This window comes from Excalfactoria chinensis, chromosome 10 (assembly GCF_039878825.1).
Source record: "Excalfactoria chinensis isolate bCotChi1 chromosome 10, bCotChi1.hap2, whole genome shotgun sequence".
NCBI lineage: Eukaryota > Metazoa > Chordata > Aves > Galliformes > Phasianidae > Excalfactoria > Excalfactoria chinensis.
The window spans coordinates 13,523,079-13,542,796 of record NC_092834.1 but is presented as its reverse complement, the minus strand read 5'-3'; the positions used below and the strand labels follow the sequence as shown (position 1 = coordinate 13,542,796).

At 35.1% G+C, this 19,718-nt stretch overlaps 1 protein-coding gene across 5 annotated transcripts in view; it reads left to right on the top strand.

Moving 5' to 3' along the window:
• LRRC49 (leucine rich repeat containing 49) overlaps positions 1 to 17,920 on the top strand; it is a 40,221-nt gene extending 22,301 nt beyond the window's left edge. For 4 of the 5 annotated variants that reach the window (XM_072345707.1, XM_072345708.1, XM_072345709.1 and 1 more), the window contains 7 exons: positions 4,994 to 5,077; positions 7,877 to 8,028; positions 9,771 to 10,008; positions 11,108 to 11,293; positions 13,612 to 13,721; positions 14,793 to 14,946; positions 16,737 to 17,914. In XM_072345707.1, coding sequence (XP_072201808.1) covers positions 4,994 to 5,077; positions 7,877 to 8,028; positions 9,771 to 10,008; positions 11,108 to 11,293; positions 13,612 to 13,721; positions 14,793 to 14,946; positions 16,737 to 16,943 — 1,131 coding nt within the window. In that variant the 3' untranslated portion in view covers positions 16,944 to 17,914. Of the gene's footprint in view, positions 1 to 4,993; positions 5,078 to 7,876; positions 8,029 to 9,770; positions 10,009 to 11,107; positions 11,294 to 13,611; positions 13,722 to 14,792; positions 14,947 to 16,736 lie in introns of all 5 variants that reach the window. The other variant, XM_072345711.1, reaches the window with a different exon arrangement.
• The last annotated feature ends 1,798 nt before the right edge of the window (positions 17,921 to 19,718 follow it).

Sequence of the window (19,718 nt, the reverse complement as noted above, 5' to 3'; positions counted from 1 at the left end):
ATGCCAAACCCAGTTATTCTGTCTAGCAATACAACATGCTGTTGCCTTCGGCTGTAGGGTTAAATGTAACTTGGTGGGGGAGCAGGAACACAGTATTGGGTATATGATTTTTCTCACTAAATTAGTATATCTAAGGTAATATATTCATAGGATCTTTCATTCATTTGCCTGAAGTGCATCCAGACTGTTTTGAACTTAAATACTGCTTTTTCTTGCACGGAACTGAGAGCTGGACCAGGGTGTTTGGTCTAAGTATTCTTCCCTAACTGTTTCAGAAGTTGGTTCTACTCAAGAAATGGGAATTACACGATTCCTATTCTTCTTTTATCTTTCTTTTTGCTTGCTGGCTTCACTGGGGCAAGAAAATAATTTTTATAAAGAATAAAACATAAAGGATATTTTCAAAAGCTTGTAAGAGGCTTCGAAGCTGGCTTTTAAGAGAACATTCTCTCTTTAGTGCCAGGCATTTTCCATAGAATCCTCTGTAAAAAGAGGACGTTTGAGGAAGAATTCTGGAGGCAGCAGCCTTAGGAGACTGTTGGGAAACATAGCTGCTGCAAATATCCGATTCTCTGGAATAGCAGCTAGATGTGCTAGTATTTCTTATACTGGAGAAGAATTGCTTTAATTCAGGGAATGCTGTCATATTATGACAATTTATGAATCATTTTCCCACGAGGAAATTTGTGTTTGCTTGAGCTATCTCATTACTAAGCAGTTTTGAAAACAAATTTCCAGCTCTTAAATCAGTGAGGCACAGACCCAAGAAATCATTGATAGTGATGTCAATGGAACTTAGCTACCTGTACCTGTATATGTATATAGGGGTGTGTGTGTGTATGTATATATATATATGCAGCTTAAGAAACCTATCCACTTTGTGTTATGCAACCAAATGTATACCAACTTAATGAGAATCTTTTGCTGTGTGGAAGATGTAATAACAGCAACAAAATAGTCTGCCTTCTGCAAGTCTGAGTGGAATGAACTTGTGTGAATAGTAGCAGTGCACAGTGAAGAAGAATATGTGCGTTCCATGAGTACTCTGTTCAGGATCCTCCACAGGTCTTGCTGTGAGTTATTCCTTGAGTTACTGCTGGCATAATGAGAAGTTTGGCCCGAATCCGTGTCACTGTTAGGGTGGAGCTGATGGGCAGCAGGGGGAGCTATCGCCATGACCAAGCTCCAGGCAATGACGTTGCAGTTGCTTTTTAATACGTTTTATTCTTTTTGGCGTTCTGTCACTGCTGTAGCTTCACGCTGAAAACGTAAATCTGTATCCTCAGAATTCTCATTAATGGCTTACGGGTTTCAGAAAGCAAAACTTCTGCTGGGTGGGTGTGTGAAGATGACTCCCTAGCCATTTAGTAAGTGGAGAACTAATAAACGGTGGCGGCAATTGCATTACAAACTCTGTTTGTAATGATCTGGCACTTTCACCTTCTAGAAAAACATCCCCTCAACATGGAGCTTAGAGATTTGGTTTCTTCCATGGTCATAGAATTAACAGGCTTCTTCATGTGATGACATTTTCTTTCCTGGCAGGCTACTGCAGTAGGAACCTTGACTTCTTCCACAGATGCCCAGCATGCTTGTCTGAACCCTCCAGCTGGGATTTAAGTTTTTCTAAGGTGTGCTGGAAATTCTCTATCAGTAGTGGGTCCTGACAATCTGGAATTAGAATTTAGGAAAAGAGTGCAAAAGGATACTTGGCAAGTTCTGGAGGATGACAGAGCTGTCAGCAGCTCTTTAACTATTTAAAGATTCATTATTGTTAGCCTAACAATTTCTTTTGAACACACAAAAAGAGAAGATGTAGAAGATAGGATTTAAAATAGCTTTAGTTCATCTGGCAACTATCAAAAAGACACAAAGTTATGGATGAAAGCAGCTGAATAATGAGGGGAAACAAAGGGAAGTGGAGAAGGAAAGAATTTCCAAAGATCTGGAGCTAAAAGGGAAGAGTGGGTGATAATGAAACTGAATCGTAGCAGGGTTATTAAAGGCTTTGTTTTATAGCTGAGTTTTGTTTGTTCTTCAGTGTGTTTTTTCTTCAAGATTGATTGCATGTGTTCTGTAAGATTAATCAAGAAATGTATATAGACTTGACTTGTGTGAGAAGTAGATTTGGCCTTTGAACTTCATTCAGATGTTTTCTCCATCATTCTACTTATATAAATACTAAGAAAGAACTAGTTGTTTGAGGAGGTTGGTTTGTATTTCTTTTTTTGTGTTGTTTGTTGTTTGTTTTATTTGAGCTCACTCGTTTTGTACAATTATATGATAGATGTATTGCTTTTTAAATGTCTCAAATTGTGATAAACTCTTGATAAAGAAAAAAAAATCTGACTCCAGTTGGAACAGCATTTGTTCATTGCTGTACAAAGAATGAGACTTGGAAAAGTACTGGACAGATTTGAATGTGGGCAGCAGGCCTTTGTGGCTGGCAGATAGCATCATAAAATATGGATTTGATGCAGAATTAAGGGAAGGCGTTGGGGTAGCAGATAGGGGTGGAAAGAGACATTTGTGGAAGCTGAAAGAACTGTATTAGAAAAGTTGGTGGATGTTTGACTTAACCTGAAGTTGCTTTGAAAGGAGGTGAAATCATAAAGCACATTTTGTACAGATTAGTGCCACTTTGTTGTGCAGCTTTCACCTTCTCCTGTGCTAAAAGTAATAGTAGTTCAGCTAATTCTGAGCTGACCATATGATGACTGGCCAGCTGCTTCCTGCCAAGTAGGATGGATAATTCCTGCTCCCTCTCTCTTGGTGGGAAAACTGGTTTACATTTCTCTTCGTGATGCATACCAATTTTATATAATCAAATGTTGGAGGAAAAAAACAACCTTCACTTCAGAGTTCTAAACATACTTTAAGTTACTTAATGTGTTTGATGTGTTCAGTAGTTGAGAAGGTGAGATCAGAAGTTGCTGGAGAAAATGGGAGAGAGAAAAAACCTTTAAACCTTTCAAACAATATTGAAGAGCAGAAGTGCAATATCAAATCAAGAAATTTGAAAGCTAAAAATCAACTTTTAATTCCCTTTTAATTGAATGGTGTTACTAATGATGCTATTTTAAGACTTATTTTAAGACTTTTTCAAATTTTTAAGTAAATGTAAGATTAGTACGCTTTTAGATAAATAGCTGCCAGAAGAACTGTGCTTGTCATTCTTAACATTCTGTATCATATACCAAGGAACAGTGCATTGTTATTTTGTATTATTTTACACATTCGTTTTTGTGGCAGATACCTACAAGCTTTTTTTCTTGATTTTTATTTTATTTTTTCATAGCTTCCCTCAGAACCTCATTTACATATTGGGCCTCATTATGTGGTATTCTGTTATACTGGGGTCTGTAAAGCTCTTTGCTTTTCTTTTGTTTCTTTCTTTTTTTTCTTATTTTACTTTGTTATTGATCTTTCCTTAAGCAGGTCTAGTGATCTCCCAAGCTCCATTCTACCCTAAATTATGCTGTAATTCTGTGACACCAACTTTTTGGTAATCCCTTATTTAGGAAGACCTGAAAAGTCCAGGAGCAGATGAGTGTGCCAACGGAACCTAACCTTCAGAAAGCCAGAAGCCTTCTAGGGTGAAAGAATGTAAAATAAATAGAAATAAAATAAAAAATTGCTCTTTTTGGTTTGTGTTCCAAGGAGGTCGTTGCTAAGGCAGAGTAAGAGAAATGTACTTTACTCAAAGCCTCTTTCCTTAATTTGAATTAAGGCAGGCCTTTTGTTAATGTATGTTTGTTAGGCTGAAGTCAAAGGAAAGTTCTGAAGTTCAGTGACTGCTGTCAACGTGTGTAGTGTGTCATTAGTCTTTGGGGTAGTATGCAGATATGTTCACATCTCAGGTGTACTTCTAACTTACTAGTCTATTTATTTATATATTTTTATTATAAATGGAAATTATTTTCTTAAGCATGCATTAACAATGCCAAGTGTCAAGTTCCTTTTCTACTTGATCTTCTGGTGGGACGCTGATCCATGTGCTTTGGGATTCTTATGGTTCTGTAACCACAGTATGTTTGATTTGTATCAGAACTTTGCCATATCAGTATCTTCCTGCTCAACTCTGTTTACTTATATTCTTTGCTTGTAATTTGCTGGAAGGTGGAAGTGAAAAGCCTAGGACAGGAGCTTTCTGTTTTGATGGAAACCAAAACACTTCATGTTCTTGGAAGATATGTTAATAGAAACACCCGAATGGCATATGAAGTAAATGAAAATAAATTTAAGTATGCTTACTAAATATTTTTCTTGGAAGAACTCTACACTTTTTACTTCATAGGGAACATTTCTTTTGTTACTTGGAAAATACATGTTCTAAAAATACTGTGCTGTGAGAATGTTTAGACTTTTGTAAACAGAGAACATTCAACCTAATATGGTTGTTTTGCAGTAGTAAATTAAATATCTCCTGGACCAGGACAATTTAATATCTTCAATTATATGGCTTCCATTATTCAGGTGGAAAGAACATGAACAGGCAGTAATACAGACAAGAAATAATGTTTGTGTAATATAGTTAATTTTGAAAATATTCTTCTTAAGGTCTGATGTTGAGTGAGGAATAACTAACCTTTCTAAGGAGTATATAATGATACAATTATTATTTAAACTGAGATATGTCCACTCATCCTGTGTGTTTTCTTACCAAAAAACATACTAATCACAAGAAATACTGTCCTATTTCAAAATGTTTGTTATTGTTTTCCTGATCATATACTTAATGTTTTTTTGAAGAGCTGAACGAATACAAATATAAAGATTCATTTTCAGTATTTCCATCTAGTAGACAGGTTTTTTTTTTATTCATTTATTTGTAGAAACATTTTTTGTTTTACTGTTAAAATATTTAGTTATTAAAGTATATAATTTTTAATTTTAAATGCCAACATAATGAAACTTATTCCTAATATTTAAAAAAAATCAGAAATGAGTTAATTCACGGCTTTGTAAAAGTGTTATCTTTTTCCTCCTCTAGGAAGAGGAAAGACGCATGGCATCTGTTGCAGCAAGAAAAGAAGAAGAAAGGAAGCGTGAAAGTCATAAACAGAGCTTGCTTAAGGTATTTAATGTGGCTGTTCTAAGTCTAACTAAAATGTTATAAATCTACCGTAAGCTATTTACAATGTCCTCTAGCCTAATATTTTTAATCTAGTTCTTAATTATCCTGACATACATCTATCTTTTAAAACTTTTTCCAGCTTAAACAGTTTATTCTACAGTTGAAGTTCTTAATTCAGCTATTCAGGTTACCTAACAACCAAAACCCAAACCAACCAACCAAATGGAAAAAAAGCTATTGAATGTGTAAGCATGGTGCTCTATGTAAAAAGAGAGCAAACTTCATTTTCTGAAATACAGACATAAAGTAAAACCAAGAGTGAAAGACTTTTTGATGATTTCAGGTTCCTTGAATGCAATCTCCCACATGTCATGAGTGCTCTGATGCCATATAGGCTTTTCCGAAGTAGTTTTTCCATCGTTCTTTCCTGTTGAAGTTCTTCCCCCTTGTAGAAGGAGCTGAGCAGTTAGCAGAGCAGCAGTTAGGCTCCAGCTCTTTTTCAGGGGAGCACTTATGTACTGTACCAACATGGTTGGTCAGTGCTTGTTTGCTTGAGATGGAATAGCTCCAGCAGGGGAGGCAAGGGCACACTCCAGAGTACTCATGCAGGCTGGTGACTAAATGACTGACTGCTAGCAGGAGACTGAAGTTCAAGGATAGAAGGCTATCAGCATTCCCTTTGTTGCATTAATTTGTTCCCAAATCATTTCCTACTAATAGAGGTGCCTTAAAACCTTCTTTGTTGTCCAGTAATGATTATACAAAATGCTCTTTTAATGTGGCAAGTGGGGAGGGGGGTGCGAGGAGAAGGTGGGGAAATGTGTCCATACTGTCAAGTTGTCTAGGTGAAATCGTCCCTTATGAAGGGAATTAGTCTACATGAGTTGCACAAGTCTGTAAGAAGTGTAGCAAATTTACATATGTCTGAAATTAAAAGCATTTTATCAACAGATTGGATGATGTTTTAGCATAAACTGAATGGAAAAAAAGTTGTCTATGTTATTGATCCTGACATTGCACTAGTCTTAGTGGTTTTTTTGTTGTTGGTGGTTTTTGTTTATGTTTTTAAATAGAGCTTTATGCTGGGAAATAATTACATATCTGAAATCTATTCTAGTTTGACATTTTGATGCCTCAGTAAGAGAAAGAAATGGGAAATTAGAAAATAATTATTATACGTAATGTTTTGTGCTGTTGACAAGCTAATTGGAAGGAAGTTTGTGTTTGTTTGTAGTTCATGTTCTTAACCACTGATGTAATGTTTTCTTGTAGTTGAGGGACTGTTTGCATTGGTGGCACAGATTTCTCAATGCATCTTGCCAGTGAAAACTTCCTGTAGAGGAATAGGCATGTTTGAATATAATGCCCTTACTACTCAGAGTTCAACATTAAGTTGAAGGTTTTGTCACTTAATTGAGACTCCTTGCACATCTTCGAATAGCTAAGTGGAATAAATGTCAAATGGCAGTATATTCTGCTTGATTCAGTGAGATGCTTTGTATCTCTTTCCTTTGTAAGAGTAGGTTCCCGTGAACTTGGATTCTCTGTTGTTTATTGTCCCCCTGACTTCTGTTTGAATGGAATGGAACAAATCTGCTTGTAGCTAAAATATCCGGGGGGGGGGGGGGGGGGGTGTGAATCTCTAGGCACAAGATTTTAACAAGAGTTACTTTTGAAGAAAATACTTAGAGAATGATTTTCTGGAATTCTGTTATTGTCACTTTCTTACAAGCCTTTGTAAACTATGTGCTGTTTAAAGGAAATCATGGGCATTCATTTGATAGCAAGTAGTTGCTGCTTTCCTGTATTTGCAGCACTGAAAAAGTTGTTGTTGGCAGTGCTGCCTCTTCTTGCAGATACTTCTCAGCCTTGACAGTGGAGTTCTTTATCCTTTTTCCATACGGTTTTTTATCTTGCTAAAGCCCATTCTTCAGCAGTGAAAGACCAGTGGGTTTATCTTTGCATTATCAGATGTAGCAGACACCAAGATCTGTGTTACTGTAATGAGTCAGCACCTGCAGCATGAGAGATTTCCTTGTTGCTATAGGGTGTTTTACTGTGAATCATTTATATGCTCTATATCTGTCAGCCTGAATGCTAACTTTAAGGAAATACCCAGGCTATATGGTCACAGCTCATGAACGTCTTCAAAAGACAATGTTCATTTGGAAAGCTTTATACTTCCCTTCTCCAACACGGAGTACGGTGAGGAATGTTCTTTGTGGACTTTGTTACAGTGATGTCTGCAATTTGCCCAGTGTGAAGGAATTACTTAAAAGCATAAGATTAACAGTTCTGTGTTGCTTTTATAGATTAAACTTAAGCACAAATAGAGTATAGGTTGAAGTTGATATATCACTGTGTTAATTTCAAGCCATAAAACTGGTTTAACTCTTCTTTTCTCCATGGGAAAATGAAGTAAATGCTCATTTTTCTTTTTGAAATAAGACTATAATGAAATGTTGTGTTTTGTGTTGATCTGCCCTGTTTTGTCTGAACATTAGTGCAAGCTGCACACTACCAAAGCAAGACTTCTGTGGTTACCCAGATCAGCTTGTTTAAACTTAATTTTCTACAGCTTGTCTTGATTAAGTCACTTGTTTCTATTGTCACCTGGTGGTTATGTAAAACAGTGCTTGAGCAATGCATCGTATTTACTATGTACCCGTAAACCAGTGCTTCTGTTTCTTCAATTTAAAATGGTAAAAATTTTTTGATTAAGCAATATATATGTGTTTTTTGCATCAGACAAGTATATTGGTACTACACTGTCATAATTTATTACAACTTTCATTTCAGGAAAAGAAACGGTTAACAATTTGTAATATTGCTCGCCAGTGGGAGATACAGCAGAATCGAATAGAACTTGTGGCTTCTTTAAACCAAGATAAAGATAACCAGCCTTGTCCGATCAATGGCAGTGCTGCATATGTATTTCCTGAAGAAAACAGGTATTATGTTCAGGAATATTTCTTCCCATTCTTGTCTTACATTCTTATTCTCAACTCGGACATCTCACTGTATTTTGTTGTCAAATGTGATGTACCCGAATTTATTCTAAAGAGATGTTTTACATCGTTGTTGAACATACTGGCTGTCGATTGTAAGTTATGTGTACTTAAGAAGTAATATAACAGCAGCTATTTGGCTAAGGAAACTTATGCTAAATTTTTGTGATTTTTCCTAAATGAAGGAGAACTTAATGTTTGAAAGAGGTATTAAATACGAATTCTGGAGCCAGAATTGGGGAAATCAAAGGAATTGTTTTCAAAATAAAAATATTCAAACCACCCAAGGTTTTAACAGAATAAACAGTGTGGGTTTTGTTTTGTTTTGTTTTGTTTTTTTTCAGTTATTATAGTGCTCTCGGGCAATTCACATTACATTTTGTTGTCTGAATTGGAGATTTGTTTGGAACTTTTTCAGGACTGGGTAAATAAATGAAAGTGTGGTAATAGTGTTTATCACTAATATATGTTAGTTTAAACAAATCAATTAAGACATGGCAGTGTCCTAGAATAAATAAGCCTTAAATAATACTTCCATCTTTTATCAAGTAGCTGCCTGTTTTGCATTTCTAGTCCTGATAGGTTAAAGTTGACATAGATGTATTAATGTGTTATACAATAATGAAGTTTTCAACATGAATAATTAAGCAACAAAATGGCAAGTGAAAGTCAGCATGGATGAGCCTCTCAAGTAATTATTTGCAGTCAAAAGTGGAATCTTAGACGTTTGGTAGATACATCAGCTGAGTGGGGAAAAAAAAAACCAACACCAAATATTCTAGGACAGTTATAAAGAACAAATCAGTAACAGTTGTTGCGCAACTTTTTGAGCCTGTGGGTTTGTGGGTTGTGTTCATCTTGAATTCTATGTGTGCTTCAGGTCAGCTCAGCTGCGTATGTTATGTGGGAAGCAAGATGTGCAGAGAGGAGTGTTGAAAATACCAGGATCTGTTGTTTAATTTTAAAATTGACATTACAAATTTGGAAGCGCACGCTATTGTAAAATATGTGCTTAATAATCCTTGTTAATTAATAGTTAACAATAATAATAATAAAGTCCCTATTAAATTATTAATTAAGAATTAAAGAACAATAATGAGATTATTTCATCTCTAAGGAGAATAATGAATCTTGATCAGACAGTGTGACATAAGGGTTTTAGCTGAGTAGTGATACTGCTTTTAGGTGTAGAACTGATTGTTCAGCACTGTCCATAGCTTTGTCCTTGGTTGGTATTAATAACTGTCTGATTTTAGTGGGATGGATTCTAAAGCACTTATTCCTATCGTATCTTCTACAGTGCATACAGAGAATTGAATCTGAAGGGGTCTTAGCTCAGATATTTATGTTGATTGAAGTTCCTTTTAGGTAACTGAAACATGTTGATTTAGCATACTGAAGTAAAATTCTTAGGTTATTAAATATAAGTGATGTTTTTTCATGTTGCCTAACTCTAAAAATGACAGAGCCTTCCTGCTAAAGCAGTTGAACTTTTGTAATGTTACTTGATGGGAAGAGAGTTTTCCATCTTGTACCACTTCTGAACCATGCTGGGTAATAAAGGGTGAATACTGAGAATTGCCGTCATATTTGAGTTCAGGTTTGAATGAAAGGACTGCCATTCACTAGAACAATTTTACTACTATGAAATAATTTTTATTACTGAATTTTTGTTTTGTCCACAGGTCTCTTGATACGATATTGAACAGCGCAGTACAAGGCTTGTCTGTCCTCGAGTCTCATCTGGTGGAACTGGAAGGAGACACTCTTTACTTGTATGGTTCTGGGGCACTGGAGTGCTTGGATCGGAACTGGAGTGTTCAAACAGCTGGAACCATTGTCACAGTCTCATTTGTGTTCATAGAATTTGATGAAATTGTTCAAGTGTTAACAAAACTGAAGATAAAATTTCCTAATTCTGTGGTAAGTATGTCTCAGAATGTCAGCTGTGTGAGCAGCTTGGGAGTGTTTATTTTGTAATGGAACTTTAGTTTAGCAGTCACCATTGACTGTTTTATGTAATAGATGTATTTTTTTAATTACATTGGTTTCATCCTTAAATGTTTAATTCATTTTGACAGTTGTGAAAAGCAGGATTTTAATTCAGATTCTTAACAGGATGGTTACTTTCTTTTCATTCTAGTAATTATTTCCCATAGTTTTCTTGAACTGCCTGATTATCTTTAAGTTGCAAAACTGCTGTGGAAACACAGTATTGTTATTCTAAAAGATTACAGATCGATTGTATCAGGAGACCTTCATTTGTATTGTGAGTTCTGAGAACATCTTAGAACTATCCTATCATGGTAGGATAGAAGAGAGAGGTGAGTGAAATTCAAGGGGAGTAGCTGTCAAATCAGTACAGCTCTTGGAATTCTTCAGTTCCTGTTGAAGCAAAACATTATAATGAGAAGTCAGTTTAGTACTTTCTTGGACACGTAAATCTGTAGATTTTAAGCAAGTAATAAAGTAATGATGACATATTTAAATAAACTTGTCACTTGGATTTTATGCTTACTTTTTACAGTTGTAGATATAATGCCACTTAATGGTTTCATTGAGAAAAGAATTTGTGGGGAAATTATGTCATTGAGATAAACTTGTTGGGCGTGGCAAAATCTCAGCAATCTTCACCAACCATTTTTCCTCCTCTGCCCTTCTGTAGTGCTGCTGTGTAGCTGCACTTACGATGCTCATTAAAACACTAGTGTAGGGCAGAGTCCAGAGAAACAGCTGGCTTTAGTGCTAGTCAGTTACAATAATGCATAAAAACGTACTGATTTGTGAATGTTACCTTTGTTAGCAGAATTGAAATAAACCTTCCTCAAGCAGCATCACAGGTTTGTTTGTTTTTTTTGTAATATGAAAATGCTGTAACTAAGTGGTTTATAATTTACTTAGTATCTTACATAACGTTGACATTTTAGAATATATATACACTCATTGCCTTATACATCAGTGTTTTTCTCCCTGTGGACTATAAATGAAGTGAGGGTTTATTGTTATTGTTTTCATTTTTAAGCACCTGAAGTTTAAGGAGACAAATCTTGTGACGCTGCAGCAATTCAATGCATTAGCCCAGCTGCATCGCATGGAACAGTTAACGGTTGATCCGCAGGGAAATCCAGTTGTTAACTTTACTCTGTGGAAATACTACGTTCTGTTTAGATTGAACCATTTTAATCTACAGAAGATAAATGGAATTGAGGTAAGATGTTGTTGCTTATTTCTTACTAGTGATCTTACATGATAAATTAGCAAATGATAGTGCAAACCTGCACCTGAGAGGTAGGAAAATAACTGAAGGCAAGGCTTTTTATTATAATTTGGAATATGTTTTTAAAAAGGTAAAGATCTGCTACTCGTTTTTCTAGGCACAATGTTGTGACATTATGTTCGAAAGCACCTCAGTTCTTAGCTCTGGATATTTGTGCGAAAATGTGCATTTGACATCCTGCCTTGTAGCTTACAGTATATCAATTACTATATATTCTGGTACTAGATAATATAGCTCAAACTGACTTTCCTTTAATTGTATTAAGTGGACAGTATTGGTGGTAGGTGGGTGGTTGGACAAGATCATCTTAGAGGTCTTTCCCAACCTTAACGATTCTATGATTGAAGAGACTGTCAAGTAGACTTTTTTATTAATGTTTGCCATGTACAATATCATTATTGTTTAAGAAGCAAATTCTTTTCTTTGAGATACATTATTTAAGATTTCCCAATGATAAGAATCTCAGATTAATTAAAATAGCTGTCAAGATTTGAAGTTATTAAACTTGACAAAATGCTCTGCGCCAAATGGTATGGCATACAGGATAACAAATGCACTACAGTTATTGAGTTTTTCTAACGTACTGCACTTGGCAAGAAGGCTGTGTAATGGACTTGCATTGATGTGGTATTACTGTTATAATCCTTTTGTGGTTAATGGAGCAAAGAATGTATTGGCACAAGATTGAGAACATGAGTTTCTATGAACTATAGTGTGTATTTAGCACTGGTGTCTCTGTTGACCTTGTCCTTATGCTTCTCTTAACATAAATAAATTAATTAAAATCCCTTCTTTCTCTGGCAGATCTTTTTATGGCTGCAGTGCCCTTTGTTTCCTTCACTGCCTTCTGTATGCTTTGTTTCAGACCTTGCTTCTGTTAGCAGACTTTTAGTGAGGTCCTTCACTTTTAGACTACTAAAGATTTCTTTCATTTGAAATGAAAGTGATCAAAAGTAAATGCTGTGAAAACAATGTTTAATTTAATTAATTAAGAAATGTAATTAGAAATTACGTTTCTAATTTCCTGAACTGGCGTTCTGTGGGGAGTTTCTCTCTGCATTATGCTGTTACAGTATGTGCCATACAAGGATATGTTGTATAGTCTATGAATGCTAAGTAGGATTATAGTAAGATCATGTGAATTTTGACTGAAATTTCATTTCATTCACACTTTTTCATAAAGTAGAAGAAAAAAAAGTTATGTGAAAGTATCTGATAAATCCTGTAGTTACTGAAGTTTATTTAAAAATGGGTTGCTTACCAGAAATATATAAATCTTGACAGAAATTATATTTGATCCAGAAGTTAAAAAGTCATTGAGTGAGTTTCATTGTACTATATTGTACAGGTAAGATTTAAATGATCATAAAGATTCCTTGGAAAGGCAAGGGCCTATAAGCTGTGCCAACAAACTTTTGGCAGCTAAAATCTGTTCATAGTTTGGTCCTCTGGCAATGATGATCTCTGTTTCTTTTGCCCTGAGTTTACTAGTTAAAACAAAAATAACAAAAATCAACCAAACAATGGCAATATTCTACCTGCCTGATAGTAAACTGAACTGTAAAAATCATTGTGAAAAGTTTTCAGCCATTGAAAGTAAGGTAGGAATATCTGAGTTGAATTAATTGTGACTTAACAGTGTACATATAGTATATATTTGCAGAAATATGTAATGAGCAAACTATGTACTCTTGGATTCAGAAATGCAGCCACTTCTCAGTTGTTTTTTTTATGTACATATGTGTACATGTATACACCTACGTGTGTGTGTATATGTATTTAATACACCTTTTCTATGATTCCGCCAAAATCAGAGAGAATGTAACTTTTATGATGTAGATGACAGTGTCTTCTGGTGCCTTCAGTGTAACTTGATCCAGTATTTCCAGCAGACCTTCTTTAAGCACATGCAGAGCAGGGTGGAATTAATGTCTGACATTCAGGTACTTAATAAATCATTATGAAATTCCTCATTTCAAGAGGAATATTATGAAGCAAGGAGTACCATATCCACATGTTAAAGTTTCCAGAATTATAGGAAATAAAACAAACGCAAGTATCTAATTTGGTTTCTTTTAAGGTATTTAGGAAGTGCCATTGAAATCAAATCTACGTTTTGTAGGTAAGCCTGGAGCAGATCTCCAGTGTTCTGCATAATAAACGTCAGTTAGTCCTGAGTCCATGCATGGAATGAATTATGAACATACCAGTTTTTAAATTTTTCTCTCACTTTTTATTTTTCCTCCCAGGTTACTCAAGATGATGTTGTAATGGCAGAAAGGCTCTTTGGCATTCTGGCATATGTCGCATCTTCTGAGCTGCCCCGTTATCGCTTGCTTTCATCATTTGGAGAATCTAGGTAAATTTGTTGTCAAGATTCAAGAAGGAGGGCAGAGGCTGTGTTGTTCTTTAAGTAATACAGTCACTGACTGAAATTGCTACACATGTTTCTGAGCAAATGGTTATCTCATTTAGCTCATTTTGTTTCTCTGTTATTATTTTGGAACATCCTTGAGTTCATTTTTTGTAAAAGATACATATTGGTACTATTAATGAACCTTGAAAAACTGTGTATATTAGAACATAAATGCCATAAAACTGAGATGAGGTTTGTTTGAATGGAATGTACTGTCACTTTAATGGTATACTATTGTAGCAGTCAGAACAACGAAATTACCAAACTGCATTGACATCTTAGAGAAACTAGGTAGACAAAATATGATGAACTAAAATGGACTTTGTCTGGACTGTACTGTTTTAATTTTCTACCATGTCATTCATGATAAATTTTTTCTAGGTAAAGAGATAAAAATGTCACAAGTATCATCTTATGGAAGATAGGTTCATAGCATACTGCAATATTACACTTCCTGATTGATGAAGACAGATGTTTTCACAGAGGCTGTATGAGGTCTGCTGAGTAAGATGAGAGGCACATGAACACAAATGCCCTGCTTGTTTAATTCTCCAATTGTGCTGGTATTGGTGAGGATTCGTGTGCTTTCACAGTGCAGATGCAGACTTTTTTGTGGCTTTTTCATAATAGATGACTGTAACAGTTCACATATTTAAGGGTTGGTTCTGTAAGAAAAAAGTTGTTAAAAAAGACTAAAAATATTTAGTCTTAGTCTTCTACAGATGGTTACTTTTAAATTTAAGTTGCAAGGCTTCCTATTTAGGTGATGAAATGTGATACATGTCAAAATGTCAGTCGTATAGGAGTAAAGTAACTGCAGACTAGTTAGGATCATCTGTGTGTTGTGAGGAATTTGAGGATGTAATAAACCTGAAAGCTTATAACTGACAAGTTCAAAGGGAGTAGAGGAAAAATAAAACAAAACCTCACAAACATTAAGAACATCTGCACTTAAAAAAGAAAATAATAAAATCCATCAATTAAAAACTGTAAATCTCTATATTTTTTCTGAAGGATGAAGCAATTCAGTTATCTTCTGGAGGGAAAGGGGAAGAAACCTAGCACTGGAAATGAAGAAAGTAGTGATAACAGAAGAGCTGGGAGAGAAAGCTCTGCTCGAGCAACGTTGAATTATGTCACAAAGGACTTTCATATGGAGAAGCTTGAGGTAAGTGTACCATTATAAAATACTTATTTCCTCTACTATGTAACCTTTGACAACTACCAAGTTTCTGTCCTGCTTTTGTGGCTTTCGTGAGTGGTTGTTTTAAAATATCACTATTTACCATATTTGCATGTTTAATCAAACATTTCAGCTAGCTTATCTGTTTCTGAGTCCTGGGTAATGGTCAGTTTCTGTCTTTAAAGAAATGGTTTTTGAACGGTGCTGCAGTCTCACAAATTCATTCCCACTTAGAAGTACTGTGTTGGTAATAAAATGTACCTGCATTAGTAAAAAAATTTTTTGGTGGGAAAGTAACAACAGCAACAAAAAACCTGCTCACTTCTTGTGAAGATAATGCACATAATAAGATATTTTTAATGGAAGTCAGGAAGCATGTCCCAAAGTGAATTGGTGAAGAATGCCTTTAGACAAAACTTGAGTTAGCACCAGGTCTACCAATAAAGAATGTTTTCCTTGCTTTTAAGTGAAATAATCATTAACAAAGTTGCAAGCTGGCTTTTTTCAGTCAAGTACATCAGTACATCTAGCTTAAATTTCTGTTTTATATCTGCTAAATCTGCTGGTAGGGTGGAGAAAAAAATGTTTTGAGGGAGAATGTGTTTGTTTCATTGACAGTCTCTTTTCCAAGCAGACACTGAAATACAGCTGTATGCATCCTGTTTCCTACATTGGTCCTGGTACTTGCTTTTTGATTATGTTGGAATATGTAAATCCTCTAAGTACCAGAAATTTAATCAAAGGTCAGGATGCACTGAATTCAGTTACTGCATTGTAATCTTATTATCCAAGACACGTACCATTGAAAAAAGAGGGCATCATACAACTGCAAACTAGTAGCAAGTTAACTTGGTTAGCAAACTAAGTTAACTTACCAGGTAAACTTGAGTAAAGTAACATTATTCATGTGATTAAATTAGTATATTGCTGAAGGTGACAGGGTAGGTTAAATGAAAAAATATGTTTTATCATTTAGGTGAAAGAACCAGGAAGTATTTTCTCTACTTTATCTGTCATTTAGGAAAACTTCAGTTTTAATGACCTGAGGTTTGACCTAACACTTTTAGCAGTCCCACAAACCAAATTGGTTAAGTATATACCAGCAGTATAGCTGTTCTATGCTTAATATGGAGCTGCAGAAACAGGGATCAATATAGTTTGTTTAAAATGCAGAGCTATGAGGTAGTATTTATTATTAATCGTGAAATTACTGTTGTAGTTTTGGATTATTTCGGTACCTAATATGGTACATGTTACAAACTACACACTTGCCATAGTCCATCAGGAAGACTGTGAAGGGGGTGTATACTGTCTTATTTTTCTGGTGATAATATGCCTTGTTCTTAGCACAGATAAATTTATGCTCTCCAACTGTTGTGGTGTACTCATGGAAAGCTACAAAGGAGAGGAAGGAACTGGCTGGTGCTTCCTAATTCTGTAGGCTCTCAGAAGGCAAAAAATAAAAAAAATGTTATGCTGGTAAAAGATATGAATATGACTACTTACCTGGATTTCAGATCAATTAATTTGTTCATTTGCTTTGACTATTACACGTACAATAACATGTGTGGCCGTACTCAAGAAAACTTAAGTAGATACTAGCTTGTACAATTGAAAACAATCAGAAAATTGTGCCTCTTCTCATGTTAATCACTTGTGAACCTAAATAAATTTCTGTGGCTTGGGGCTTGTTTTTGTTTGTTTGCTTTGAGTTTGATTTTGTTTAACCTTTCCTTCCTTGTCTTATGCAGTGTGTAATGATTTCTCCGTTGCAGGAAATCAAGGAAAGAAAAGCATTTTGCCAAACATACGTTAAGAATTTAGTGAAAGAAGCTGCTGACATCCATATGAAAAATGAGTCCTTGCAGAAGCTCTGGCCTCAAATGTTCATTGAACTCGTCAGAGATGCAGTGATAGAAATACGCAATAAAAATTCCTACATGAAACTCAGCTTACAGCGGATCACTGATCAAAAACAGTAGAATCAAGGCCTGTTTTCTTGCAAGCTTTTGGTTTCTAGTTTGGATAATGATTCACAAACTTAAAACAATAGAATGTAAAATTACCATCACAATGAAACACATCCTTACTACCCCTTTGTTCTCCCCCTCCCCCCAATACGAAGGTTACCTTTAAATCGTAATTAACTCTGTTTTTGTAGCTTTCTTGATAGTGTTCAATTACAAATTTACTTGCATAAAGCGTTAGCAGTGCTTCCTCAGCTGAAGTGAAGAGATGGCATAGAAGTCACTGGGTGGTTACGCCATGTTTCACTACATTCTTGTCCATTTTTTTTACTGCTATCCTTACTTTGGTAGTGCTATAGCGTTGATGTTAAGGAACAAGTTTACAAACTGCTTATTTATGTATTTATTTATTTATTTTTGCTAAATGCTTTCTGATTGTTGACTTTTTGACCATTTCCTGCTGTCTTTAAAAAAACAAACAAAAAAAAAAAAACAAAAAACAAAGCAATGGGATATTAGCAATTTTTTTTAACAATCAAAGCTAGTAAATTATTGCTTTTATATACTAAGGTGGATGAATGCTTTATATTATTTGATTAGTCATATTTCGGAACACATTTTCGGACCAAGTCCATGACAGTTCTTGACATATTTAATTACCCTAATTCTTAACTGAGCAAATGGCCCAAACTGGACTTGAAGTTCTTTTTTTCATTAATTTATGTTAGTTGTGTGAATCATTATAGGTAAAATATGAAATTGGGGATATTGTACTTAAGCTTTATTTTTATTCTTTTATAATTTATTGACATAACAAATTATTACTTTCTGAGCTTTGTTGAATAAGGTCAAATGAACTGAAAAGCACGCATTAAATTTGATAAGGAAACTGTTGAATGCTGTTTAGTTGTAATCACTGTTTCATTTCTGTGTCTGTGTGAGAATTTCAGACCTTTATCAATAAAAATAAATTACTCACTTTTACCTTTCACAGATAATTGGAGGAAGTGCTATATGCAAGGAAAGACTTGTCCTTAATGCTGCATGAAGAGATGAGATGCAACTTGTCTTCAAAATCTGAAACACATTCCATAGTCTGTTGTAAATGCCATTTTAACTTCTGCCCAGAAATTGAATTTAGGAAATGCTAGCAAGTTCAACTCATTCCTGTAGCTCGTGTTTATATATGGCTAGAAAGTTGTGCTATTTGAACTTAAGTTTGGCATTCTATGTATCTTACTAAAAGAATCCAAATTCTTCATTATTTTTATACTCAATTCAAATTGGTCTGATTTTGTGTAAGCTCACTTATAGGGGAAAAAAAAAAAAACAACAATCATAAACCAAAGCAAACTTCTTGGAATGGATTATATGGCTCAGAACTACGTTGTTTTCCCTGCTTTATGTGAACAAGACTGCCTGGCAAATAGAGGTAAGTTTGTATGTCCTGAAAAAGGCTTTGAGTCAGTAGCAGGAGTCAGGTCAAAGCTTTCTTGGAACACAGTCTATTTGCAATCAGATCACGCTGGTGTATCTCAGTTATCAGAAGGAACTCATTTCCAGAGCATGCTACAGGCTAATGGTGGCATGCGTATCACTGAGTATAGCTTCCAAGTATTTTTGTTTATGGTATATGTGAGCTTCAAAAGCATACTTGCAGAGAGTTACCTTTTAATATTTACAGAATTAGAGGTTAAATCACTTTAAAAATCATGAAATGTTAAAAAATCTGAAGAAACTGTCTCAGCAGTCATCAAATTTTAATAGAATTAATCACCCCTTCAGGCTTTTTGAACAGTTGAATGGAATTTAAAATAAGGTGAATGTATTTGATAGGATTTTTTTTTTTTCTATTGGAAAACCACTCTCTCAAGTTTTATGGTGTCTTTTTATTAAGGGAACACATAAAGTCCATATGAAAAGGGGGCTGGGTAGGGGTGGAGGTGGGGAGAAGAATTTGCTATATAGATATGCCATCAGTATAGAAAGAAACTTGCAAAAGTTTTTTGGATCTATCCCTTACTTTACATCATTTCTGTGCAAGGAGGGGCAAGTGGAGCAATTCCAGCTTCTGCATGGGGACAAAAAGCTCAGCAGCTGTGTGAAAGTGCAAAACTCTCTTGATGATATAGCCAGAGCAGATGGGCCCCTTTTGAATCACATTCAGCAGTAATAAAACATTGGAAAAAAATGCTTTTAGAAGGGTGGGTAGGCCTAGGAGAACAGGAAGTTCTCCATGGGAAAATCCAGAGAAAAGCCAGACTTTGTGATGCTAAGGCTTTAGAGGTGTAACCCTGATTGAAGGCTTTAAGGTATGATCTTGGAAAAAAAACAAGTGACATAAAATAGAGGGTATTAACTGTGAATTGTAAGAAGGTCTCCTTAGAATGCTCTGTATCCCCAGTAATCTGTGAATGCTGCCAGTTTTAATGCTTTTCATGTTTGTGATAGGAGTGTTAGGTCACTGAAGTGAATGTAGGTAGGCAGCTATTATAAATGATGTAAAGATTAACACTGAGCCGTGTAGTATCTTACATAAAACCAGTAGGAACAAAAAATCTCTATTTTTCATAATTCTTTCTGAAAACGAATGAACGAGGGACCAAAGTGATGTTAGGCCACAATACTTTGGGTTCTGAACTGCCAGGTGATTTTAAAATTGTTAGTATGTTATGTATAGCTTATATATGCATCAGATTTGTTTATATCTATTCATGCACTACTGTGACCCATTACTGTAGTTGCTTATTAATGAGTTTCTGAGTCACTACAAATACAAAGCTGGTATAA